General features: G+C 61.1%; 9 protein-coding genes across 10 annotated transcripts; all 9 read right to left on the bottom strand.

Annotated features, from left to right (window-relative positions):
• Positions 1-507: 507 nt before the first annotated feature.
• Positions 508-1953, bottom strand: LDBPK_271500 (amino acid transporter, putative; the record flags this gene model as incomplete). The annotated part of the gene is made up of 1 exon (XM_003861954.1): positions 508-1953. One exon carries the CDS (start codon positions 1951-1953, stop codon positions 508-510), a length of 1446 nt encoding a protein of 481 aa, XP_003862002.1.
• Positions 1954-2682: 729 nt separating this feature from the next.
• Positions 2683-3984, bottom strand: LDBPK_271490 (hypothetical protein, conserved; the record flags this gene model as incomplete). Its single annotated transcript, XM_003861953.1, has 1 exon — positions 2683-3984. The coding sequence occupies one exon, from the start codon at positions 3982-3984 to the stop codon at positions 2683-2685; it is 1302 nt and encodes a 433-aa protein (XP_003862001.1).
• A 1260-nt stretch (positions 3985-5244) lies between these two features.
• On the bottom strand, positions 5245-9918 carry LDBPK_271460 (diacylglycerol acyltransferase, putative; the record flags this gene model as incomplete). Of its 2 annotated transcripts, none has more annotated exons than XM_024473472.1 (1): positions 5245-9918. In XM_024473472.1, the coding sequence occupies one exon, from the start codon at positions 9916-9918 to the stop codon at positions 5245-5247; it is 4674 nt and encodes a 1557-aa protein (XP_024329243.1). Both variants share the same exon structure in this region, with proteins under 2 accessions (XP_024329243.1, XP_003861999.1).
• A 2829-nt stretch (positions 9919-12747) lies between these two features.
• On the bottom strand, positions 12748-13152 carry LDBPK_271450 (DNA-directed RNA polymerase II-like protein; the record flags this gene model as incomplete). Its single annotated transcript, XM_003861950.1, has 1 exon — positions 12748-13152. One exon carries the CDS (start codon positions 13150-13152, stop codon positions 12748-12750), a length of 405 nt encoding a protein of 134 aa, XP_003861998.1.
• A 983-nt stretch (positions 13153-14135) lies between these two features.
• LDBPK_271440 (hypothetical protein, unknown function) lies at positions 14136-15449 on the bottom strand (the record flags this gene model as incomplete). Its single annotated transcript, XM_003861949.1, has 1 exon — positions 14136-15449. The coding sequence occupies one exon, from the start codon at positions 15447-15449 to the stop codon at positions 14136-14138; it is 1314 nt and encodes a 437-aa protein (XP_003861997.1).
• A 617-nt stretch (positions 15450-16066) lies between these two features.
• Positions 16067-16393, bottom strand: LDBPK_271430 (hypothetical protein, conserved; the record flags this gene model as incomplete). The annotated part of the gene is made up of 1 exon (XM_003861948.1): positions 16067-16393. One exon carries the CDS (start codon positions 16391-16393, stop codon positions 16067-16069), a length of 327 nt encoding a protein of 108 aa, XP_003861996.1.
• Positions 16394-18137: 1744 nt separating this feature from the next.
• LDBPK_271420 (hypothetical protein, conserved) lies at positions 18138-20369 on the bottom strand (the record flags this gene model as incomplete). Its single annotated transcript, XM_003861947.1, has 1 exon — positions 18138-20369. The coding sequence occupies one exon, from the start codon at positions 20367-20369 to the stop codon at positions 18138-18140; it is 2232 nt and encodes a 743-aa protein (XP_003861995.1).
• Positions 20370-21029: 660 nt separating this feature from the next.
• Positions 21030-22442, bottom strand: LDBPK_271410 (hypothetical protein, conserved; the record flags this gene model as incomplete). The annotated part of the gene is made up of 1 exon (XM_003861946.1): positions 21030-22442. The coding sequence occupies one exon, from the start codon at positions 22440-22442 to the stop codon at positions 21030-21032; it is 1413 nt and encodes a 470-aa protein (XP_003861994.1).
• A 1398-nt stretch (positions 22443-23840) lies between these two features.
• LDBPK_271400 (hypothetical protein, conserved) lies at positions 23841-24314 on the bottom strand (the record flags this gene model as incomplete). The annotated part of the gene is made up of 1 exon (XM_003861945.1): positions 23841-24314. One exon carries the CDS (start codon positions 24312-24314, stop codon positions 23841-23843), a length of 474 nt encoding a protein of 157 aa, XP_003861993.1.
• Between the last annotated feature and the right edge of the window lie 1672 nt (positions 24315-25986).

Raw genomic sequence — 25986 nt, 5'->3', positions numbered from 1 at the left:
GACGCCTGACCGCCGTTCTGCCACTCTTTCCGCCACACGGCCGTGATGGTTTTACTCGCCGTTGTCCATACCATCCACCATCTTTTCCTTTTGTTTCGGCTCTCCCTTTCGCACCACCGCCGCACAGACACACATACACAGCGGAAGCGGCAGACCCGGAAAGTTACATTGATCGTTACTCAGTCAGAATACATGCAGTGCAAGACGCTCAGGCGCAGATGGGCACTGCATTGCCAACAGCAGTGTCGCCAAGAGAGAGAGACCGAAGGCAAAGGAAGGTGAAGAAAGGCACGCACGCAGAGGGAGATGTGGAGAGGGAAAGAGGGAGAGAAGCGGGTGGCGAGGCGTGCGGAGAACGCCCATAGGCGCCGCGCGCTCGGTGGCCGCACCCAAAAACCACTCCACCGGCGCCTTTACCCCTCCTCCACACTATCCTCCACCTCTTCCACACATGTGAAGCAAACACGCAGCGAACAACGCAGACAAGCGCGGCTGCCTCGCCGCTGCTCAGTGGACCTCGCCGTAGATAGAGGCAACCGTGCCGAAAACAACAGCAACCACGCCGGCGATCAGCAGCAAGTACGTCGAGACGTAGTGGAGCCAGCCCACCTGCCGCAGGCCCCAGTTGCCAGCGTACATGACGTACAGAGCTGGATAGATGAACCCCAGGAACCCGCCGCAGAAGCTGCCCACAAGCCCAAACACGACGTTCACGTTCGGGATGAACAGCCCCAGCACAAGCGCAAACACGGAGAGCCCAGTGCAGATCACAGCGTTCAGCCAGAACGGCACCGTCCGGATGTCCTTGAACATCGAGAAGTGCCAGCCGAGGCAGTAGTACACCGCGTCGCGCGACGGCTGCATGCAGATCGCAAACCCAACGCACATCTTCACGCCGATCCCAACGTACGCGATCGCAACAAGCACGTCGCTGCGCACGTTGTAGTACAGCAGAATCGAGTCCGTGATCTGCTCGCCAAACTCCAGGTACCCGAACACGCCCGCGAGCACGTACAGCGCACAGCAGACCACCTGGCTGATCGCTAGGTCCTTCGAGATCCGCCCGGGCGTCGGGTTCGGCGTCTCGCGCGCCACCTCGAACACGTTCGTCTGTGCGAGGAACGCGAACAGGATGCTCGAGAACCCCACAATCGCGTTGTTGCCCGTCTTGAACATATGCGGCTGGTGGATCGGCCGCCCGTTCTTGAACCCGTTCATCGCAGAGTGGATCACGATGACAGCCACAAAGTTCATCATGCACGACACCCCAACAACCGAGAAGTAGCGCAGCGAGTTGATCTCCTTCGGGATCGACAGCGGCAGCATCACGCACGACCAGATAATGATCACAAGCACGCGGTTGCCCCACACCGACCGCACGAAGCTGTTCACAGACGGGTCGTCCGTCGCGCGCGACAGCAGGTCGCCTGTCGAGATGACGTACGACACGCACGACCCAAAGCAGAACATCCACAAGTGGAACGCAGCAAGGTAGTCCCACCCGCGCCCAAGCAGCCCGCGCGCCAGCGCCTCGTACGAGTACAGCCGCCGACCCGTCTTGTCCGCGGCCTGCATCATGATGTACACCGAGTACACAGTGCTCATCGTGATCGCGATCAGCACGATGACCGACGTGGCCACACCCGTCGCCTGGAACGTGGACGGCAGCGCAATCACGCCGGAGCCCAGCGTCACGGCGCCGAGATTGTACGCGTTCGACAGCGTCCCACCGTGCGGCACAGCCTTGCTCAGCAGAGTAGTTAGCCAGCTGCGCGGCCGATACCGCGTCGCGTACACCAGCTCGTCCGTGTCCAGCATGATCGGGCGGTCCACCATGTCTTTCAGCTGCGCCTCACCCACATTGTTCACCATCACCGCGTCATCGCTGAAGGACGCGCCGCCCTCGCTCACGCGGTCCATCTGCGTGTCCGGGCAGTGGGTGCTCTGCGTCATCGTGCCGGCGCAGCCAATGCCGTCTGCAGTCAGTCGTCAGTGAGCGGGAAGAGGGCGAGAGAGGAGGTGGGGGATGCGCCTCAGACACGTCGCCCTGTGAGCAGTGTGGAGGAGGCGGTCAGAGAGTGCAGTGCGGTGCTCGCCCAATGGAAACGGTGGAAGGGTGGGGCGGGGACGGGGAGGAAAGAGCGCGCGTGAATGTGTTAGCGGGGCGGTTGCGTCGCCACAGTGAGCTAGTGTGTGGAAGGAGCCCTGCGTGCGTGCATGTCTGTGCAGGCGAAACGGGGGGGGCAGCGGCGCAGAGCAGGCAACAGCGGGGGGAGAGAGAAGGCAGAGAAGTACAGGCGCTCGAGAAAGAGTGGTCAGCGGCAGGTGGGAGCCGCTGCATCGAGGGCTCGTGTCGGTTGAGCTGGTCGCGTGCAGCCGGCATACAGAGCGGTGCACAGGGGCGCCGCGAGGTATCCATCTACCTTGTGTGTTTGCGTTCGGTGTGGCACCTCCCTGCCTAGACCCGAGGGCGCCGTTACAGCCCACGCGCACGTAAAGAAAGAGGGAGAGCGGGCAGGAGTGGATGGCCTGTGATGGGCTGTGTCACAAGCCAGCGGAGGAGGAGGAGGGAGTAGGCGCACCGTCGCGACTGATCTGCACCCGGCAGGCACGTCTCCCTCGGTGGGAGAGCCACGGCGCGAGAGAGGAACCGGAGAGAGGCAGAGCGGCAGCCGCACAGCCTCACACGCGCCGCTCGGGGTGCGTCGGCGACATCTCCACCGGCACGTCACGGTCGCCGGACGCGCTCGACCCCGTCTCCCGCTCCAGCAACTGCACGATCTCGCGCACCGTGTCCCCGACCTTCAGGTCAAAGAACTTCACCGTGTGCAGCTGCCCGTTCAGCACGTGCGCGTCCTCCAGCTCGGCAGCAGTCAGCTCGTGGTAGTCTTCCGCAGCGATCTTGTCCATCAGCGAGCGCCACCGCCGCCGCTCCGCGTGCGCCGCGTGCGCGCCCAGCGTCGTCACGTCGTACGAGCCCACGGGGCTCTCGCCGCGCGCATGCGCAAGGTACGCCTTGTACAGCGGCGCGGCGTCCTCGGCAAGGTGCGCGGGTGCCGCCGCCGTCGCAGGAGGCAGCTCTCCGGCACCCACAGCCCAGGCATGCGCTGGCGGCGCATCGGCGACAGCCTCGCCGGCCTCCCCCACCTCCGCAGCCGCGGGCCGCGGAAACAGCGGCGGAAGCGCGTCAATGATGTCCTGCACTACGTCCGTCGCGCTCCCCGCGCCGCCGGCACCGCCAGCTGCAGCAGCCGCGAGAGCGCCACCTCCAGCACCAGCCTCCCCCCGCGTCAGCCGCGCGCCCACCTCCGCCGCATCCGTTGCGCGCGCACGCACGGCAGCCTCCTCCGCCTCCAGCGTGTCCAGGTCCAGCCCCAGGAAGCGGCGGTAGTACACCTCGCGCGCGTCGACCGTATCGCACCCGTGCAGCACAGCGCACGCCTCCATCAGCGAGAAGTAGGGGTGATCGTCCTCGCCGGCGCCGCCAGCGGCCCGCCGCTCAATGCGCTCGCGGAAGAACGTCTGGAAGCGGTCGCAGAACCGCATGCGCTGCTCGTTGAACAGGAAGCGCGCGCTCTTCACCTCCCGCGTCGTCTCGTCCACGTCCGAGTTGAACAGCACGCGGTCGCCAGCCTCGCCGCCACTCCCAACAAGCGCGCCGCGCCGCTCGCGGTTCATCACGCCCGCGAGCTGCTGGCGCGCCCGCGCAAGCTCCACGTCGCTGTACGCCAGCGCAGAGATGTCCGAGGCCATGCGCGTACGGTGCCTCGACGACACAAATTCGCGGTGGATCATCATATTCGGCCCGAAGTCCTCCTCGTACTCCACCGTGTTCGCCGGCGGCATCGGCCGGTACGCGATCTGCAGAGCCTCCTGCGCGGTGATCCCGTTCGTCGGCGCAGCGCCGCTGCTCGTGTTGTTCGGCGACCACGCCGTCTGCCCGTGCTTGCGGCGTGCAAGACGCAGGGGCACACGACGCAGCATCGCGCAAAGCCCCGCCGTGCGTGCTGCCAAAACCAAGCGTTTCACCGCCAGTCGCTGCGGGGTGAGAGAGAAACACAGGGGGAAGCGAGGCACAGAGAGTGGGCAGGTGGGATGATGGACCCGGCAAGCCGGCACACCTCGAGGAGACGCACGCGCGGCACGGGCGACGGGGGAGGGCGAGAGAGAGAGGGGACGATGGAGGTTCGACAGCGGCCCGCAGATGGAGTGCACCAAAGATTCCACGCATGCGCGCCGCCGCCCTCTGCCACCTTGACTGCGGAGCGTGGTCTTCGCGTGCAGCACCAGACAGGGGAACGCCTGCCGCAGCGGAGGACGGGAAGAGGGGGGGGGTGGACAGGGAATGCGGGCGCGCGTGACGGTGCGAGGAGAGGGCAGAAGGGGGAGGGGGCGGTGAAGAGGGTGTAGTGCATGGCGCGCCTATCACCCTCTCACAAGACTCTGCTCTTTAGTTCTTGTCGCGGTAACGCGCTTTTATACCGAAGAACGCGTCAGGGAGGAAAGCAAAGACGCAGAGAGGCGAGGGCGCACAGCGAGCCTGCACCCAACGCGAGCATTCGTGAGAAACACGCCAGGCCACAGCAGCGGACAGCAGCAGCCGAACAGTTGTACGCGATCCCGCCATCACTGCGAATCCCAGCGGCAACAGTAACACAACACACGTCCTCACACAAGCAGCAAGGTCCGTGGAGGAGCATCACTGGGGGACGGCAGGCGTCGCGCACAGATCGCACTAAACAAAGAGAGGACCACCTATACAGGACGGGAGCACAGCGGCAGTGGTCCTGAGCATCGCTGCGGTTGCGTAAGGAAGGCCGAAGAGGGAGGGAGGCAACAGGGAGGGAGAACAGCTGCCACGTCTCCCGCGACCCTGTTTGGCTGCCCCCGCCCACGCCCCCTCATCCCTCCGCACTCCGCAGCCCTTCGCCGAGTCGGCGCCTGCGTCGATGCGAATCCGCGACGCCCTCCTCCGCTAACCCCACCACCGCCACCACTGCGTTCGCGGATATCGGAAGAGGGAAAACGGGAAGGGGTGCGGAGAGGGCGAAAGATGGGAGCGAGGCGCTGCGAACACCCGCATGCCTCCAGATGCAATGCCACGACGCAGAGTGCAGCCAATCCGTGAAGAGTCAGCGACGCGCCAGCAGCTGCCGCCACGAAGCAGATGAGATCGCCCACGCGCAGCGGAGGAAGGGGGAGGGCAGCAAGCACACACACGCACAGCAAGCAGCAACAGACCATCTACGCTGCCTTCTTCGCCGTGGACGCCGCGGCCTCGCGGGCCTGCCTGCGCTTCCGCGCCTCCTCCTTCTCGTTCAGCAGTACGAGCTCCATGCCAGGGTAGCCGGCCTCCGCGCGGCGGCGGTAGAACAGGTCCTTCAGCGACTGGAAGTACGCCTCCGACACGCGCCGCATGTCATCGGGGTTGTTCTCGTCCGCACCCTCGGGAATAGCAAGCGGCGGCCCCACCACAAGCGTCAGCGGCGTGCGGAACGGCAGAGGCAGACCGAATCGGCCAAGGGGAATCACCGGGAACGGAAAGCCCAGGAGCTTGAGCGAGAGGCGCTGGATGCGCGGAAACTGCAGCATCCCCAACACGTTGTTCTCCGCAAAGCACAGCAGCGGCACCAGCGGCACCCGTGATGCGATAGCCAGCCGTATAAAGCCCGTGTGCTGCGTGATCAGGATCATCCTCTCCGAGCTTACCTGCGTGCGCAGCATCTCCGCCTGGCCACCCGTCACGATAAGGACGCTGTTGCCGCGCTTGAGGCTCGCCTCCACAGAGCGCCGGCTCACTGACAGCGCACCGAGACGCAGGTTGAAGTCTCGCAGCAGTGGCGCGTTGAAAACAACGCTCGCGACATGCGTCGACACATAGCGCTGCGCGTTGACGCCGACCTTGAGGGCCCACTCCGCCGTCAGAGACGCAAACAGTGCCGTGCCGGGGAACACGCCGTGGGGATGGAAGGAGAACAGGTATTGCGACGTGTCGTCCCGCATCTGCACGGCGGGGTCGTCCACAATCACGCGGAAGTTGAAGTACTTCACCGCGTCGGCAAACAGGTAGTTGCGCGCGAACTCCGTGAAGCGCAGGCTGCGCTGCGACCCTGTGTGGTACGGCTTGCCCGAGTACAGCGGGAGGTACCACAGCCACGCGCCGAGCACCGCGCAGTCCACGACGTGCACGCCAAGCGCGCGCGCCATCCCCCACGACGGGCCGCCCACGGCGTGCAGCATGCACCTCTGGTACGTCAGGTAGCCGATCACAGCGTACACCGCAAGCTTCATCGCAAGCCGCACCTTCTTGAAGTTGCCCGCCATCAGCATGACAAACGCGCCGCACGCAAGGAAGAGGGTGCTGTGCCGCGGCGCAATCAGCGCCGGGAGGAGCAGGAGACCCCCAGCGAGCAGGGGCATGCAGTATAGCATCCACGTCACAACCGTCACACGCACCGTCACCACGAACAGCGGCACGCCGACGTCCACCACATACGGCACCACAGACAGCACCAGTGTCAGCGCGGTGAGAACGAAGCAGACCGGCAGGTAGGCTTCCATCACCTGCACCAGACGCGGCGTGTACTGCGTGAAAAAGTAAAATATCAAGAACCCAATCGACAGTGGGGCAAAGGTGGCCAGCACGATGGCAAGTACCTCTATCAGGTTCGAAATCCCTTTCGCCAACATTGTGCGATGACGCTCCCTCCTCGTGGACGAGGGGCTTTGCTTGGATACCGCCTCCGCTGCGGTGCCCGTGTGCATGACACGCTCCCATTGCAGCTTCGTTCGACTCAGGGCGATGAGCGTACACGGCACCGCTAGTGAGAGGCTCATCACTGCCAGCACAAATGGCACGCGTGTTCTGCGGGAGGCGGAGCTCTCGTCGCCGTAATGGAGGTAGTGCTGTGTGTCGCGCCCAAAGAAGGCCACAAGGGGAGTGTAAACTCGTCCAAACGCCATCGCGCCTGAAAAGGTGAACAGGGCGACGATGCCCTCGCCGTTCACCTCCAGGAACGTCGGCTGGCCGCGCCGGTGGGAAAACAGAGGGACAGAGCTGAAGATGAAAACCTGACTCGTCACCGACAGCAACGCGGCAATCAGCATCGCCGTGGCGGACACCTCCGCGGACTCGATCGACGTGATTAGCGTCACCAGGAACGCGCCTGCGTAGCAGCACCATCCTGCCATCTGCCGAACAACAAACTGTGACCCACCGCGGAACGGCATAAATGGCACATACACGCTCGGCTCACCGTGGAGGACCATCCCATACCCAGCATGTAAGCCGATGCACGAAATCGTGCATATGAGCATCGCAGTCACAGCGAACGCCAACGACAAAACCATTACCTTGGCCATGAACGCCGCTATCACGAAGAAGGCAGCTGACGCGCAGCAGAGCAGAAACACAAGCACACGTGCGCCCTCTTGGCGCCGGCGGCGAATCGTCAAGTCCTCGCCACTGCAACTCCAGTCAGAGCTTTCTCTGCTTTCGTTTTCTTCGGCGCTGCCGTCGTCATCGTCACTGCCGGTGCTGCAGCTGTTCTGCGCGCGGGAGCCTCTCCCGGTACGTCGCGCTGCCGCTGGGTCCTTATATATGCGGAGGAGGCCGTCGGTGCACGGAATGTCAAAGCTGTGCAGCGCTGCCGTCATGAGCGTTCGGAACGCGACCTGGGCAACGGCCTTCTCCTCGTCCGACTTGTCTGCTAACTCCTCGCGCATGAAGCGGCGCAGCTCCAGGAACGACTCCTTCGCCAAGCGCTGCTGCAGTGCCGTCGCCATGGTGTAGCGGGCCTCGATCGCGATGGACAGCGTGATGAGGACGACCGGAATCAGCTCCAGGACGCCGAACAGGGTGTACATCACAGGGCCCTCCGCTATAAGAGCGTGCCACTCGGCGGGAACGCTGTTGGAGTTGCTGGAGACAATGGTACCGAGGATGATGATGATGACGCAAATCGCGTAGATCATCCAGCCAAGCACCTGCAGCGCCACAAAACTGCCGCTGCCGGTGAAGGGGTGAAAAACCTGCACGCCTTTGTCTCTGCCCGAGTAGTGCGCCAGCGGCACGCACGCGATGAAGCAGGCGTTGGCGATCATGATGAGGCGCGCGTGTGGCAGCTCCACCTCGCCCCAAACATGATGCAAAGAAATGTCAACAAGGAGCCGCAGCAGCAAGTTCGTTAGGCACAGAAGGTAGCTGAATATCATCTCACCGTTCATGATGTAAGCTGTGTTGGCCAGCTCCTCCGCCATCCTGCTGCGAAGGCCGGGTGACGGCTCGGTGTGTACAGGGAGCACTGAGTCAAGGCTTACGACCGCCTTGGTAGCCGGCTTTTTCCCCACCGTGGTCGGCTCCGACGGGGGCTCCTCCACCACGGCAGCGAGAAAGGCGCGCAATTTGTACGTCAAGGAGCTGCACAGTCGTACGGCACACGTCATGCAGAAAACGCTGAGCGTTGACAGCACCGCCTCCAGCGGGGCGATGGCAGGAGCACTGCTGGACAGAAAGAGCGTGAAACTGATGATGGCGGCGACGTAAAGCAGATAGCTCAGGGCCTGCAGCAGCAACACCGGTAGCGTTTCGACTGAGCGGTTTCTGGCCAGCATGCGAAAGTGATCGTCATGCATAATCACGCCCGACACGTATACCATGGGCGTTGGTAGCAGAGAGACGAGCTGAGCCAGCTGCGACACAAGCACCAGCACCCCCTGGTACGTCCAGCTTGTCCCCTCCACCGCCTCGTCGAGGCCGTCGGGGTAGTTCTGTACATAAAAAAAGATGCTCACGTTCAGGCATGCTAGCAGAAACGCCGTCGCCACCGCCACCACGCCACCGAGCTCGAACACACTGCTTGGAACGTTCGGCGTATTCGCCAGAGCCTCATAGCGCATCGTGCGCAGAAACATCAGCAGCGCCACGCAACTCACGACGCTCAGTCCCTGCACGGCTAGCACAGACAACGGCGTTACTGTGTGCACACCGGCGTCCATGAGCAACAGCACGTTCGCAAACGCTGCGGCGACGTACAGAAACCGCGACAGCCACAGAAGAACGGTGTCAAAGGTGCGATGCATCCGCAAGCGGAAGCTGATGAAGCCGAGAGAGCGCCGATAGCCAACGAAGCACAGACTCAACGTCCCACAGGCCAGTGTGATCGCAAGGTTCACGCGGAAGATAACCTCTTGCAGCCGTGGAAAGCGGATCGCCACCATGCTGAACGCGCTCTGTGCCGTCAGCAATGCCACCTCCAGCGCGCTCTCTGCATTGGGGCGGCGGCGCAGATACCGCAGGAATGCGGAGAGGCCTTTGTCCGCCAGGAAGGCTGAGCCGGTGCCCGATGACGCGGTAGTCGATCCCGGCTCCGAGGCCTTGGCGCAGTCGTGGAAGGTGAAACTCCGCAGCGAGAGCAAGAGAAGAATGTTGCCAAACAGCGCCAGTACGCCAATCGTGCTCATGAAGCCGTGCGAATGATTCACTGAGGGCTCAAAGAGAAGCGCGTACGCCGCCGTCAGCAGCAGCGAGGACGACACGCACGTGACTCCAAAGCACTGCAGCGTGACAAACTGCACACCGCCGGCAAAAGGCTGATAGAACCGATACACCTTGTGGCCGTACTTCTCGCGGCCGAGCAGATATACAAAGAAGCCAGCTAGGACGTTCAAGTGCGAGCCAAGAGCCAGAAAGAACATGAGCGGAAACTCTGGGTACTGGTTCACGTACACGTCAGACAGGACAAGCGAGAAGAGCCCCACAGCGCAGTCCAGCATCCACACAATGAGGAGAGAGACAGTCGAGAAGTGCGGCACCTCGAAAGGCGCCGCTGGCTCACCGTCGAGGCCGACGTCGGAGTGAGGGCGAGATATCGATGCCGGACCGTGCGATCTGGATAGCTGCGCCTGGGAGGCAAGCATGGAGCTGCTGCGGCATGTGAGTGCAAAAGATGCGTTCACACTTTGGGCTGATAAAGTCGCTAGCTGTGGGTCTGCGAGTGCGGCTGGCGGGGCGACCGGAGGCGCACCATCTGTCGACTCTGCCTTTGAGTACGAGGGTATAATTGTTGTGTCCTCCGTGGCTACACCCGAAGATGGCGTGCGGAAGGCGGTGGACTCGGGGTGCATGGCTGCGCGAAACGGCTTCCACAAGCCTCTGAGCTGCCGTGGCGTGTCGCTACTGGAGCCGCTAAAGAAATGATTGCAGGCACCAAACGAGCAACGAAGGAAAAACGGAATGAAGGCAGCGCTGCGTGTGCTGGGTAGTGGGCTGGTGCGTGCACGGCAGCGCTGCGGGTATGGGGGAGGGGAGGGGTGGGTGCAGCACCCCAGAGAAAGAAGACACACACACACACACAAAACGCAGCCGAAAGAACAAACAGAGGCGCAGGGGAGGGGGAGGGAGGTGGCAACACGTGCGTTACTTCAGATGTAAAGAATGCATCAATACGTCTGTTCCTTCGCCTTCACGAGAGGGGGGAGAGAGGAGAGGGAGGAAGTGCAGAGAGAGAGAGTTACACGGAGGGCCATAACGGTTCGGCATTGAGAGCGTCTTCGGCTTTTTTTTTGTATCCAGGAGCACTAATTCGCGTACACGCTTGTGCTTGTGTCCACAGATGAGAGCACGGAGCCACCCGCCCTTCGAGCTTACTGTCTCACCTCCCCGTGTCACCAGTTGTGCGCCGTCGCGCTTGGTATCCGGGATCGCGGCTAGGCCTGTCCGCGGGGGTCTCGCCGGGTTCTGTGCAACGTGTCGTGGACCAGGTGCGGCAAGGGAGACATGCAGCCATGAAACTCCGCATTGACTGCACGGCTGTGTGGATAGTCGGTGCTCAAAGCAGCGATGGCAGACGTGCTGCCCCCATAAAGGGCAGCCGTAGCCCCAGCAGACAAGAAAAGGCGTCTCAAAAGCCGCAGCGCACCGAACTGTGCGCTGCCACACCTACGCGATCGGCGGGGCCGCTGCCCCATCGCGTGCCCGTCATGGCGGCGTACTCTGTCGCCTGCTTTATGCGCGCAGCCCCCCCCCCCCGCCATTCGTGCAAGGTGGCGTCGGCGCACAGGCCGTACACCGCGGCGGTCGTCGCGAACGGCCTGGTGCGCAGTGCTGTGCTCGCTGCGGCACACTAGCACCGCTTGTCCACCTCACCCTCGGCGCTCCCAGAGAGCGGCGGCAAACATGGCTGGGGGCAGCAGCCCTTTAGGCATGGGTCCCGGGGAAAGCGACGCTCTCCAGTCCGCCACTCCACCAACGTTGCACAGCACGCAGAGCCACAGTGAGCAGTCCAGCCAGACGCCGGCCATCTGTCCCTCCGCGGCCACAGCATGAGCCGTCTCCTCGTCAGACTCTCTTCCTCACCCATCACGGAGAGGACGCAGCCGGCCACGCGGCTGCAGCAGCTACAGCGCGGAATCATGTCGGCCGCCCCGAGTGCTGCGGCACCTTCCTCCGACACGGTCGCCGGGCTCTGTGGGGCGGGCAGACTGCGCGGGCACGCGCGCAGCAGTTCCCCCAGCTCGCACAGCGGCACCAATCCGGCCGCATGAACGCACGCACAGCCGCAACATTCATGATCGCTGAACGGTTAGCACGGAGCGGCGCCTCGTATCAACATCGCCTTCTTTCCTCGTCAGAATTCACAGAGAAAGACAGGCATGGAGGGATTCAGTGTAGAGACAGAGAAGCTGGGGAAAGCGGGCCTGGCGGGCGCTTCGACGACGCTGACGGAGTAGCAGCACCGATGCAGCCCTGCACAGCGCAACCCCATCGAAGGGAAGCGGGTATCGGAGAGGCGCCGAAGAAAGAACAAGATCACGAGAATAGTGCACTCGTCGCCATCAGGAAGAGATGTCTGCCGCGCTCCTCTCTCTTTGCCCTGGAGTTGAAGGGCGTTGATGAGGAAGGAAAGAACCCTGATGGCGAGGGGTGCATGTGTGAACGCAGCGAAGAGTCGCAGTTGCTGTTTGGGGGAGGGACTTGCGTCTGTCGCTGATCCGCTTTGTGTTTGCGCCTCTGCTGTCCCACCCCGCACGACGAGATGGTCATTTCTTCGCCAACGACAGAGAAAAAGCAAGCCAACGAGCGAGGAAGGAAGACGAAGTGCCAGCAGCGAACCAAAACAAGCAAACAAAACATACGGCAGCGAGACAGATGGAGGCGAGCAAACCACCATGTGGCACCCACCACGGAGGTGAAAAACAGACAAGAGGGCTCCGTGGCTTCCGATCAGTCGCTGAGAAAGCATCGGAAGCACGCGCTGAACGAAGCACACGAGCTTCTCAGACGCTGTGCTGCCACTTCGAAGAAAAAGGCGACGGTGAGCTATTACCAGTATATCCTCTGCTTGTTTGTACGTTGTGGCAGATGCGCATGCGTGGCAGCTGGTGCGGCCCTCTCTACAAGCCGATCTCTTCACGCAGCTTTAGAAGGGAAAGCCCGCGCGCCGGGAGAGGGAGAGGAGGCTAACGGAAAACTAGGCCCACACACAGGTGGGCACAGACACGCATACCTGTGGCCCAGCAAAGATCGAGCCGCATCACAAACCACACGTTTGACAAGACACAGAAGCGTTGATGGCGCGAGCGCATCTGCAAACCACTTCCCTATACACGCAGTCAACATAGAAAAAGACGCCGACGGATGGTCCGGATGTCGAGGGGCCAGCGCACGCTGACAGACATGAGCGTGTATCCACACCTCGCAGCGATCCTGTCCCCGGGGCACACGTTTACTCTTTTATTCCCATCTGCTCATGATGGGGACGCCTCGAGACCCTTCAGCTGTGCCTCGCGCCGCAGCTGCTCCTCAAACACCTCTAAATCCTTCAAGCAGCCGTCGATCGCGTCTTGCAGCGCCTTTTTCGGGGCAGGGACTGGCGCGTCCGTCCCGTTCGACGCCGTTTGCACGCGCAGCTCCACGTTATGCTTTGTTGGATGCGGTACTCGGTAGCCCGCAATCTGCACAAATGGCGACTCGTGCAGCTTCATGCGCAGCAGGTTCGCCAGTGTGTGGTCCTCCTTCTCCATCTTAAACAGGGAGGAGTTAGCCATCGTGTTGGAGATCTGCTCCACAATCTTACGATCTCCCGGCAAGTCCACTAGACTGTCTGGGGTGATGTCGTTGCGAGAAATCAGCATGCCATGAGGGACCGCCATTTTCTTGTTGCGGCTCGCGCAAGCAGCGCATATATATATATATATATATAGTGTATGTTTGTATATGGAGTACAACAGATGAAAGCGAGCTGCCCCTCAGCGCGTGGGTGGGAGAGGAAAGGGAAACGAGAGAGTAGCGACGTGCACGTCGGCTGCCGCTTGGAGTTTCACGGGCGAAGGGCGGGGCAGCCGCAGCGACGCGGGAAAAGAGGATAAGTGAAGGGAGGAGCGAGGAAAGTGAGGAAGGATGCGTGAAAAGTACGAGGGAGAGGTATACATACACAAGTAGCACGCCCGTCCGCGCTGCACATGCTCTCTCCGGGAAGCGCTCATGGCAGGACGAAGACGAGGAGAAAGAGAACGGGTATGCGACATGCTGGCGGGGACGAGACAGGCAAAGCAATGCGGTCGCGTCTGCTTCCTGCGAAAGGGCGGGTGCGAGTCAATGTCGGGAGTCGGCAGCCCCGGGAGCGTGGGGTTGATGAGGGAGGGGGCCTCGACAGCCAAAGCGCGCCAGAGAGGAAAGGGTATCTCCTCCACGGAGTTTGTCCTCTGGGCCGTTTCGGTGTCTTCGTAAAGGTGCTTCGGTTTTCTGAAGTGCTGTTATAATCTTGTCAACGCCGCTTTCGGGGACAGACCTGTGTGTGTGTGTGTGTGTGTGTGTGTGTGTGTGAACGTGGCAGTGCTCGCCGCATGCGCTGCTTTATTCGCGAATGCCCGTTTCGTTTGCGCGCACAAGACCGCAAGCTCGCACGAAGGGAGCAGGAATGATGTGGAGAGAACGGGAGAAAAGGAAACGTGACAAGGGACGAAGGCACCGCACGTGAGCGGCCGCCGCGGCCGCTGCTGTTCTCAGATAGCCCACTTCCCCCCTCCAGCCTTTTCCCGGGGCACATGCGTAAGGTAGTCAGGGCCGTACAAGCGGTGAGCAGTGCAGGGCCTACCCGCAGCACGCAAAGACGCGCCAATGGGAGAGTGAATCTTCATGTTGGGAGCTCCTCAACGTAGGCCTTGTACGGTGTGCCCCGCGTGTAGCCGAGCTTCTCTGCCAGGTGCGCCGAGTGCGGCACGTGCGCATCCCAGTTTGGATATAGGCCACGCTTCAGGCACTCTAAGATGAGCCGAGCAGAGCACGCCAGCGCCAAGCCGCGACGTTGATGTGATTCCGCCGTGTCCACCTCCACCTCAACACCTCCGTCGCAGATGGCAAAGCTGGACGCACCGGCTGCAATGTTGCCGGTTGCCCTCTCCAGAGCGACGAAGCCGATTCCCCGCGCCGCGAAGTCGGCGGCGTCGCGGAAGTTGCCGCAGAGGTCGAAGGACCACTTCATCTTCCGCGTGCGCTCCGCTAGCGCCTCCGTGATGGGCTCGATGACGTAGGCGGCAGGGCACGCCGCCGCATACTGTTGCAGACGCCTCACGTCGAATGACCCTGTCGCGGTGACCATGGGGTAGCGAATATAAGGCTTCAGGGCAGGCGAATGCGCTTCAATGAGCGGAATCCATTCAGGCTGGACGGGAACGACAAGGGAGGTTGTGATGCCGCTGACAAGTTCCGCGTCGGGGGCACCGGCGAGGACAGTGAACACGCCGACGGTGATGCGGGCTCTCAGCGTTGCCGCGGCGCTGCTGCCACGAACCGTCACCTGTCCCATGTGCCCTTCCAGAGCAGACCGCACAATGAAACTGTGGCACGGGTAGTGGAAGAGTGCCTTGACCGCTTCCGACTCTTGCTTACGTGCGGGCATGTCTCCTTGATGATACGCGTAGCACACCGGCGTGAAAGCTGCACTGTATCTGCATGTAAGGGCGTGTGCGCGGCACACCGAATTCGCGCAAGAAAACAGATCGCTACCGAAGAGAAAACGAAAAGCGTACACGCACCGTCGCCCGAGATAGAAGAAAACGTGCCGTGGGTGATGGAAGTGGGCGCGCTGCTTCGTGAAGGCACCGGTGGCATGAGTCCGTCTCACTTGGCAAGGAGCGGAGCAGCGGCTCCAAACTCCCCCTCCCCCTCCCCGCCACGCACAGCACACACTTCCCTTGTCGTGACGCGAGGCAACAGAGCTGTTGCGCGCGCACTCGCACGGCCCGTCCGCATTCACGTCACATTTGAGGGATAGAGGTGAGGGCAAAGTTCTCGCCGCAGGAGAGGATCCTCGCAGAGATGCATTCGATTCACAGAGACGACCGATGCGGCGATGATCGCTTCGTGCGGTTGTTGTGTATGCTTTGCTTGTTTGCGTCTGAGTGGGAAGGCACACAGGGAAGGGTGGGGTTCTCGTGTTGGCCAGCATGGGCCGCCCATCGCTTGCGCACACGCACGTACACACACCATCCGTTAGCGTACGTGCGTGGAGGCCATCGGTGGCAGCACACTAGCCAAGGATGCCAACAGGAAAGGCTGCCAAAGGATGGGCTGACTCACTGTACCACTGAAAGTGGGGGCAAGCAAGTTGGATGCATTGCATGCCCCACCCCCCACCGCCCCCTCTTCCTTCCCCTCCCGGCCTTCTCCACTTTGGCTACGAGAACTGTAATACAGAAACCGACAAGGGCAACGGGAAACGAAGAAAAAAAAAACAAGGAAACCCCCAGCGCACGCGCTGCGCTCACAAATCGAGGGCACAACAAACAACGACAGAGACACGCATACAGGCTTCTCCGGCACCACGTGCGCACACATGCGTAAATAGCAAGAGAAAGAAGTGACAGCACAGCGACGCATCGATGTACGCGTGATGCGGGGTGAGGAAGCACAGCAACACGTCTAAGAACGACACCCGACATGAAAGGGCCCTACAAGCACGAGCCGCAGCAGTGCCCACGTTTTCTGTGGGACGCTAACTGCTCATTTTCGCCCGCTCCACCCTCTCCCCTCTACGCTCGGCTGCTCCGTCACCTGCGAGCTTTTCTACTCAATAGGCTTCTGGTCGCCGTTTTGCTGACTGCTACTGCCGCCGACCACCTGCACCTGAATCAAGTGACGCTTGTCGAACATGATATCGTGATCGAAAAGGTAGCGCGCCTCACCATAAGCGATACCGCTACCCACGCCGGTGCACAGGGCGATGATGGCACTGCGTGCCGCCGGCGAGCGGGCCAGCAAAAGCCCCGGTAGAATACCAGAGGCGAACCCAATCGTGGACTTGCGGATCAACGTCTCCAGCGAGTGGTCCCACTTCTCACCCGACGAGATGGATGTGGTGGCGGTGGAGGGTTGCTTCGGTGTGGCGGACATCATTTCGACCGTGTGGCGCATATCCTTTCCCCCTTTATTCCCGATGACAGAGCAATGCGAGGATGGGGAGTCGAAAGGGTGTTTAGTGAATGTTTTTTTTTTTTTCTTGGGGGGGGGGCTGCGTAATTGTGCCGTCACAGTAGAGCGCCAGGGCACACTGGCAGGTGCTTCGTCAAAAAACACCGCAGAAAGGACGCAGGGCGGAAGAAAGAAGAATTCGGAGTCGTGAAACTGACAAGCGCGAGAGCTGCGGCTGCTAAGCACGAAGGCAGCTTCTTAGAACTTCTGTGACGACGACGACGACTGGCAACGACGTCGGTTTAAGCGTGTAGGAAAAGGAATAGAGGTCCATAAAAAGCAGAAGACCTGAGAGAGAAGCGAGCCGGGGTGAGGCTGTACTCAAGCTTTTGTGTGTGTGTGTGTGTGTGTTTGTGTGTGTGTGTGGCTGCTCCTGTGCATGCAACGTTCGCTCTCACGCTCGCTCTCGCGTCGGCGTTAAAAATGATTTTCTTCTCCCTTTCCTTTTAAGAACTGGAGATAGAGAGGGTCAGTTGGGACGGGCGAAACGCAAACCCCCCAAAAAGAAGAGAAAGGGAACAGCAACGAGGCGCCGCCACCGAAGTCGCGCACCAAAAAGAGCCATGAGCACAACCATCGATGCGGCACCACCGCAGCGGAGAGAAACGAAAAAAAAAGGAAGGAAGCGGTGAGAGTAATAACAAGGGGAAGAGGGAGTCGAGTCCATCCCCGGTATAGAGGAGAATCTTAACGCGTCGCTGCCCATCTACTGCTCAACGCGGGCATCGCTCCGCATGAATATGCGTACCCCACTTCCCCTGCAATGGAAGTCTGCGCTGATGTTTCGTTGCATCCTTGTGTTCTCCCACTCTCTGCCATGTGACATGAGCGAAGCGGCACTCGGCCCCCGGCCCGACCATGGGCCCCATCCGCGTGGTGCGGAGCAGACGTAGACACGCGCGTTGCAGCAGTGCACCCGACTCAGCCATCTGAGCACGGCCTCTGCCCCAAACCTCTGCCCTCAGCACACGCTTCGCAGGCAGCCGCACAGCCGCTCCCCCACCGTGCCGGTCGCCACCCTTGGTGCATCCCGCCTCGGGGCGGCACGCAGGCTGCCTACCACCAGTGGCCAGTGCGAGGGCCGGATGGGATGCGTTCGAGTCACCATGACGCTCTGCCTAGCACATGGATGGCACAAGCGTGTTCGCTGTCGCAGGTCGCTCCCACGCCACGCCATCCAGGGCCTGGCCGCCGACATCCGTAGCAGTGAGTCGCTCTCACGTCCCTACGTCGCGGGTGCCTGACCCTGTCACCACCAGAAGAGGTTCGGCATTTGGCAGGGGATGGGGAAATGGGGGGATGGAGAGAGAGGGAGGCTGCCTGGCTTCCTCATCAAAGGGGGGGGGGTCGCAGCGGCTGCATTTTCATTTGCAACGTTTTTTCGCTGTTTCTTCAGCGCTTGTGCGGAAATGTCTGCGACAGTGGGAGGTCGAAAAAAGGCCGAAGGGGGCGAACCCAGGGAGGAGGGAGACGACTCTGTGAACAAACCGCACAAGTACCAAGAACAACAACATTTTAAAAGACGACACACGAACCCAAAGACAGAGCGAGAGTGCGCGCATGGCCATCCATCAGAGGAGGTGGTAAAGAGGGGGAGAGGGGAGCGAAAGACGCACCACGCGCAGGCACGCCGTCCTTCACGTGCGCGCGCACTCGAAAGCGTGGCTCACTCCTCGTCTCCTTCGTCGTCATCAGACTTCCCCTCTCGTATCAATCGCAGAAGGTGCCGCAACGGTTGCGCGGCGGCCTCGCCTTCACGTTTCGCGCACTGCTCCACGATTGCCTCTGCTTCGCAAGGGCGATCGTACTGCATGCAGTACAGAAGCGCTCGTATCTGCGATGTATGGGGCAGCTCCGTCTTGTTTACACGGCGCGCGTAGCCAAGCACGTGCAGGGCACCCTGTGGGCTGCCTCCCAGCACGCAGACGTTGATGAGGAGGCTCAGCATCTTGTGTGACAGGGGCCGTTCTAGAGCGACAACTTCCAGTGGATGGCGCTGCGTGGCACCCTGCGATGGGCCGGTGCCCGTCTTGCAAATCCGATCCTCGCTGGAGGTCGCCTGCCGGGTTTTAACCCAGCTCAGCGCAGACACCCAGTGAACGCTCGATAGCCTCAGGGCCGCCTTTGTGGCCACACTACCGTCGTGGGAGTTCGCCGTTTTTCTGTGAAGGTGTCGCAGGCGAATGGCACGGTTGTGTGCCAGTGCGCATTCCAGTATGTCCTCCCACGACGTCGGTGTCAAGAGACTGCCAGAAGGGATAATGTGCTCGTGAAGCAGGCGTACCGCCAACGCTACTTGCTTCGCCTGCCGCAGCTGTCGAACAAGTGAGCTGAGCAGCTCGGGCGGGGTCGTCGCCTGCGCCGCGCTGTGCCTAAGCAGCGCCGGTGCTGCAATAGCCCAGCCGTTTTCGTGTCGGGAGCAGTTGCGCAAGAGCGCGTGGACGACAACGGGGTGGCGTGTGGCCGCCACCGAGCCCACAGTGAGGCCACCACCCTGTAGCGCGGTGTCGAGAGCATCCGCTGCCGAGGAAGGGGCCGGCACGGGTTGCGCAAGGTGCGCTGCGCAGCTCTGGAGAAACGCAGCTGCCATCTCCGGCGTGGGAAGCTTGTCCACCATAACGGCGATCATGGCTGCTGCTGTCAGGGGAGAAGCGCGTAGGAGCTGCATGCGGGAGAAGAGAACCGCTGTACTGAGTACGGCAGTGTCTTGGGAGTGTGCAGCTGCTGCGGTCGTCACCGATGGTGCCAATGGCGAGATGGAAGCGTTCAGAGACGTGGAAGAGGATGGCACCGCGCCCTCCGCGGCCTCCTCGTCCTTTTCCGGCTCCGCCGCATCGGGCAAGGTGACAGCAGAGGAGGCGTCTCTCTTCCTCTTCGACCTTCGCTTCGCTGACAACGGCCGCCGCCGCTGTCGTTCCTCTCCTGCGCCGCTGCCACCGTCTCCTTTACCGGTGCCAGAGTTGGAGTGGAGCAGAACGGCGTCGCGCACACGCGTCCACTCTACATCCGTCAGCAAGGCCGGCTCGCTCAGGTCGCTCAGCAGTGCCAGTGCGGCTGTCCACGGCAGCTGCGCCATGGCCGCCGTTGCTCGCTGCACCTTTAGCTCGGGTGTCAACGTGGTGCTCGCCAGCAGGTGAGTCAGGTACGATGTGCAGAGCGGGCTCCGCGCTGCCACCTCATGCGGAACGCTCCCAACCACGCTGTTCAGGACGCTCAAAATGTGCTGCTGCGCCGGTGTTGGGGCTCCGCCGTCGTGGACGGACGGAAGCAATGCGTGAGCGCTGGCAGCGGCTGTGAGGGCAGTCGTGCCAGGTGGTCGCATACTCTGTATCGCGTCGAACAGAAGCGGCGGATCCTGCTGATGAAGGTGCATGAGCAGCTGGAGGGCATGGGGCCATGCCGCGGACGTTGCACAGGCGTGAGCCGCATCCAGCAACATCGGCTTTGTAAGCTGTCCATTCGCCTGGTTTAGCTTAAGCACGTCAATGGCCGTGCGCCACTGCCGGTGCGGTGCTAGAAGGCGCAGCGTCGAGACAGACACGCGGGTCGGCAGCGAGGTGCCGTGCGCCAGCACTGCCTCGCTCATCACCTTCATCGCGGCCTGCCAGCTGACAAGCTGACCTGCGCCGGTCTTCGACACGTGCCGGTTGTGTCGCAGCATTCGGGCTAACAACGCCCTGTACGTCTCAGCGGCCACCGGCTGGGTGTAGTACGCTGCTTGTAGGATCGCCAGCCCTCTCTCCCACGAGACCGACAGGACCGCCCTCGAGAGCATGTCGGGCCGATTCACAAAGAGGAGGCGGTGTTCGTGGTAGAGGGGGGACATTTGCGACGCAGGGCTGCGCTCCAGCCGCTGCAGGAAGTCTGCAAAGGTGTAGCCGGACCCCACAGGCGGCATGATGACGCTGCGCCGATGATGATGGCAATCGGAAGAGAACTGAGTGACTCGGTGGGGAGCACGCAGTTGCTTTTTTTACGCGTTGCTGCTGTTCCCTTGTACGCGTGCGCGTGTGTTGGGCAGTGGTGGTGAAGGCTTTGTCCCGCCACTCGCGTCGGTGCGCATCGCACGAGAGGCAGCAAGCACGCCCTTACGCGTGCGCGTGTATGCCTGCCTGTATAGAGGCTTGTAGCGTCGGGCGGGAGAGGAGAAGGAGAGAAGGAGCGGAGCAGACATGGGTTCGCCAGTGAGGAAGCGGTGCAAGCGTCCATGACAACAGAAATGCACCACCAAAAAAAGCGCACGCACGGCATCTTTTTGTTGCCTTCTTCTTTCGCTGGCGTCTCTGTGGGTCAGTGTGTAAGTAAGTGTGTGTGTGTGTGTCTGCACGCATGGGATGTACGTCTGAGTCGTGGTTGACTCCTTCGAGCCGGCGCGATTGCCATCGATGCAGTTCTAGTAACCATCTCCCTCTCAGTGTGGATGCGGCCAAGATGACAGGTGCGTGCGTGCATGCGGAGACACCTGAGGAGGGAGAGTCTCATTGAAGGCTTCGCATCCTTAGCGGCAAGAGTGGGGGGGGGGTGGCTGGCGACCGCGCCACAGGATACAATCCTCTGATTACCACACGAGTGGGAACACGTTCCACTTGGGCACCACTTCCTCAACGACTGCCTCCCGTAGCATATACTCCGCTGCGTCGACGATCTCTGCTGGAAGTCGGCCACCGCCGTTGCTGAGAGGTTTTGCCTGTTCCTCGTCCAGTATCTTTCGCAGCGCACTGCCAACGAGACGACGTGTGGCATTTGCTGCCATCCAAAATCGTCGGTGCTCTGCAGAGGTGATGCCGAGGTTGGCGGCGGTGAATACGGTGACGCCAACACTGGCCAGCAACGACAACCACGGTACACTGGCACATGCCATGCGGCACCACTGCGGTTCGCCACTCTTGAAGCGGCTCCCCATGCCTCGTGCTGCTCCAGCGGCGATGTCGGTGGCGGGCTCTGTTGCATCGGGGAGTACGCAGAGGAGCAGAAGAATCGTGTTCACGGCGTACATGGCGACTTCACAGGTGTAGTGCGGATCGAGTACCACCTGAAAGCACACGTTCGAGAAGTACGGATAGCGGTACCGGCGCCACGCCCCGTACAGCTCCGGTGGCGTGGACAGCCTGTTTGGCGATTCGCCTTGGGCGGCGCTAGAGGTTGCCAGATGTGCCTGCACGCGTCGCCACAAACCTTCCTCCCAACCACGCATGTGCGTCTTCTTTGTCGATGAGACCGTGTGCGAGGGGCGCTGTCGCAGCCGCGCCAGTATCGTGTGCGCAGTGACCTGAATGGCCTGCAGAGACAGGTGCGCCACGGTACCGGCGCCGAAGACGCACCGCATCACCAGTAACCGGTGTAACCACTGAGACGCACGCGGGACGATTGTGTGGCTCGGCACGGCGCTGGAAATGGCTGCCATAACGTAGAACGTGCTACCCGCCACAGCGGCAAAGAGGGTCACAGTGTCATGCTCGCGGAAGCGCTGCACAAGACGCGTCTCGGTAAGGCGCACCGCACAGTGAAGAGTGAAGAGCACTTGCGGCACGCATAAGAGGGGGTGAGCCGGCGCCGGCGGCGAGCGAGCAACCAGAGAGGGGTGGCCGGAGGCAGCATTGCTGCAGTTGGCGATCCAACGAATCCCGAAAAGGGCTGTGCTTGTGACGAGGCCAGTGACGTAAAAGGCGGTGAACGACTGCTTACGAGTGACGCGCCACCGGCCCAAGAACGAAGAGGCCAGCCAGTGAACCGGTGTAGCGCACCAACGCGTGAGGGTAGTCGCCGCCACAGCCGCGGAGTACTCTCCCTCTCGATCGCGCTCGGCCTTGCAGACGCCTGGGCTGACGGCGGCAGCTGCGCTACGACCGCCGTACGACGAGAGGTCAGCGAACTCAGCGCAGAAGAGGCGCAGCAGGAGTACAACAAACGACATCGACCAATAAACCAGCGCAACACACACGGGCATGCCTTCGATACACTCCACCAACATTGGGAGAGCCGCGTTGAGTGAGACGGAAATCGCTTGTCAGAGGGCGGTAGTTGAAGAAGGGAGTAACACGTGGAGAGGAGGATCGATAGAGAAGATTGGACGTGTCTGGGTGGCGGGCCGTGCGATTCTAGAGAGCACAGCCGGCGTCAATCCACCACAACACGCCTGCGGATGGGAGGGTCAGTGGGTGGGGGAGCGGTGCAACAAATGATGTTACCAACGTAAAGCGGCGTTTGAACAGCACCAACAAAAAGAAAGGAAAGAGAGGTCCTGCAAAGACGCGGAAAAAAAAAAACGAGAGCGGCCACCAACAGAGCAGAAAGAAAGAAACGCATCGTATCGTGGCGGCGGACGGGTCACGGAGGAGGAGGGGAAAGGCCTTGAGAGACAGACATGAGGTGAGATGTAGAGCGACAGTGGTACGGTGAAAAGGACCAACAACAAGCGTGAAGCGCTTCAAGACCGAAAGGAAGTGCTCTCGTGGCTGATCTCGCCCTCTTGAGACGTGGCCTCCGTGTTGGCTAAGCGGAATTATGCAGTGCCTTCATTCCTAGTGTGAGAGCGTGTGCATGCGCAATACGCAGCCCCAGATGGACGAAGCGTAGGTGCGTAAGGCCGAGAGCACCGCACAACGGGTGGCTCTCGCAGCGCGTTGTTTGCTCTTTTTGTTGGGGTCGTCGCTTGAACGTTTTTTTTTTGCTTTTCGCTTGGCCGTATTCGTTTCGACGGCGGTGCAGCCCAGTGAACGGAGAACGGCACGGCGATGGCTCTCGACGTAAGGGCCCACGGCAGACGATCGGCTACCAAGCCGCACGAAGAAAACGAAAACAAAAAGAGAGACGTCGCACAAGCTGGTCAAGGGAGAAGACACGTGTGGTAGTGAGGTGTAGAAAGACATCAGTGGACGGCGAGCTGGGCGCGCAAGCGCACGCGATCCATTTGCATTGTCGCGCTGGCAAAGAAGGAGGAGCACATACGGGTGCGTTGTCACCGGCGTCACGAAGCAGCGGCGTCCGCTGTCGCACTGCCGCCTGTGCAGCCTGGCCCTGGCATGCATGTTTTCTTTGGCAGCAGTGGAAATGGCAGCTGGCACACGCGCAGTGTGGTAGACCTTTCGCCCTGGGCGTTCCCCGCCTCGCCCCCGTCCTCTCTCCTTTGTGGAAGGCTCACGACTCCAGCGCACGAAAAGCGAGACTCTCCCCCGGCCCACGCACACGCGCTCGCACAGCAGAGCCTCGGCACACACACACACACACACACACGCACACGCATATGTATATGTGCACACAAGCACGCGCTCGATACGGTGCACGCAGAGGTCGTCTCGTACTAAGAACACGCGGCGCGTGACGAGGGCCCACTTGCCTCGGCCTCCCTCGCATCCAACTGATGACCGTGTTAGTGATGGTGATGATGCGCGGGTGCCTCCTTGCGGCGGATGTCCGGTTCTGGGTCGCCGGGCTGCCAAAGGTAGCTAGCCAGGAAGTTCGTGCCACCCCAGCGGACGTCCAGCTTGTTCTCTGCCATCTCCTGCTGTAGCTGCTCATACTTGATAGCGTGATCCGGGTCGTCGAGGTCGAGCTGTCTAAAAAGAAAGTTTGAGGCCATTGCCCTCTTGCCGACTTGAGCGATGCGCGTGCGCTGGCCAAACGTGACGTCGAATAACCAGTAGAAGGCGACAGGGAAGATGATGCCAAAGAAGAAAAGGAGCTGACTCGTTCCGTCCTTCACCTTGCCAAAGGGCTGTCCCCACCAGCCGGGATTGATGGCGATGGGGAAGAAGGCAGGCACACTCGCGTCACCGTGCTCACCAGGCACACGCGCGTAACGACGCGCCACGCGGCGCATCATGCTATTCCTACGAGCCTGCATCTCGAGGCTGATCCTCCGTTGCTGTTCTGGTGGTTTTGCACCTTCTCCCTCTTCCCCTAGGTGGATTGCTCTGCTCCCTATTCCTACTAAGAGCTGTATCAAGTGGCTCCTACACGTGACCTCACTACAGGGTGGAGACGGGGTGCGCTAGAAGTGATCCTCCTCTTTCGCGGATGCCTTGTGTTTGCCGCCAATGAATTCCCCCTCTTTGTATGACTTGCGCACGCGAGACTTGAACGCGCCCTGAGCCAATCCTGCTCACGCGCCTAGCCTGTGCGATATGCGTGTGCGCTCTCCCTTCGCTTCCGTGCGCGAGGATGACGTATGGAAAATCGTGCGGAGGCTTTCCGGCGTGAGTGTGAGGTGCGAGTCCGTGCAGAGGGGCAGGAGGAGGGAAGGGAGCACCAAGACAAACGGGAACGGCGGTGTTCATCTAGAAGCAACAACGACAAGCACACACACAAAAAGCATGTGCTCCGTCATACGGAGATAGAGAGACAGAGGTGAAGACGAGAAGCAACGATGCCCGTGATAGCAGAAGTGCATGCCGAGTGGCGTCGGGGGAGGGAAACGGGGAGGGGCACACATCAAGCGAGTGGCTTCCATGTATTTGTACAGTGTTTGTATGTGTGTTTGTGTGCACGTGTGCGTGTGCGGCAGTGACCGTAGCGGAGCCGCTCTTGGCCACGCAAATGCACAAAGTCGCATGTGCCACGACTGCTCATGCACAAGCACACACATGAGCACTGGCGTCTCTCGTGAGTAGCCAACTTGCTCTGCTGAACCCAGGAGCGCGCCCCTGCAGCGGACACGCGTGCAGCCCACCAGCCCGCCCCCCTCGTAGTGCAAGGGAGCAGCACAAGAGCACCTCATGCGCAACGCAAGCAAAGCAGCACGCAGCACTGCAGAATACATTTTTCGTTGTTCGTCTTTCGCACGCGTGTGCGGCGCGCTCGCGAAGACTGGAGGAGGCCCTCTCATCTTCGGCCTAACCCCTCTTCTTGCTTGCCTCCCTCACAGCTTGGCGGTGGCAGGGACAGGGACGGAAAAGGGGAAGAGGAAGGCGGTTGAAGGGGCGACCGGTTTGTGCGTGAAGCACACGTACATGAGGGAAGTGTCTAACAGGAAGAACAAAGACGAGACGAGACGAGACGGCGGCAGACCATAAAACATTGATGGCCGAGTGGGCGATGTACAAGATGAGAAGAAGTGAAGAGAAAGCGAGGAATGTGTTGGAGAACGGAAAACAAGCGAAACGGAGGTGATGGTGGTTGGGGGGGGGGGGCAGCGTGAAGAAAAAGTCTTTGGCGGAGCAGGAGCTGAATCGGGGCAGGTGCGAATGTGAAGCGATGAAGACGAAACAATCGTGCGCTGTGGGACTGCACATGTCATCAAGAGAAGACCATGGCATCCCGACGAAGAGCTCGCTGGCACAGTTACCCAGCCGGTTACACGCACAAACAGAGAGAAACCAGGGGACAAGTGAGAGCGAAAATATTCCCCACAGGGCGATAAGACACATAAACACACGCACCGACACACGCACACCAGCACAACGGCTATTGGGCGAAGGCTCCTTCACGGCTTCATGTGGAGCCGCGAACAAAAAAAAGGAAGACGAAATTCATAGGCGGGGTAGTCGTAGTATGAGTACAGAGTCTATAGTCGTAGT

This window comes from Leishmania donovani, chromosome 27 (assembly GCF_000227135.1).
Source record: "Leishmania donovani BPK282A1 complete genome, chromosome 27".
NCBI lineage: Eukaryota > Euglenozoa > Kinetoplastea > Trypanosomatida > Trypanosomatidae > Leishmania > Leishmania donovani.
This window is presented reverse-complemented; position numbering and strand designations above follow the sequence as displayed.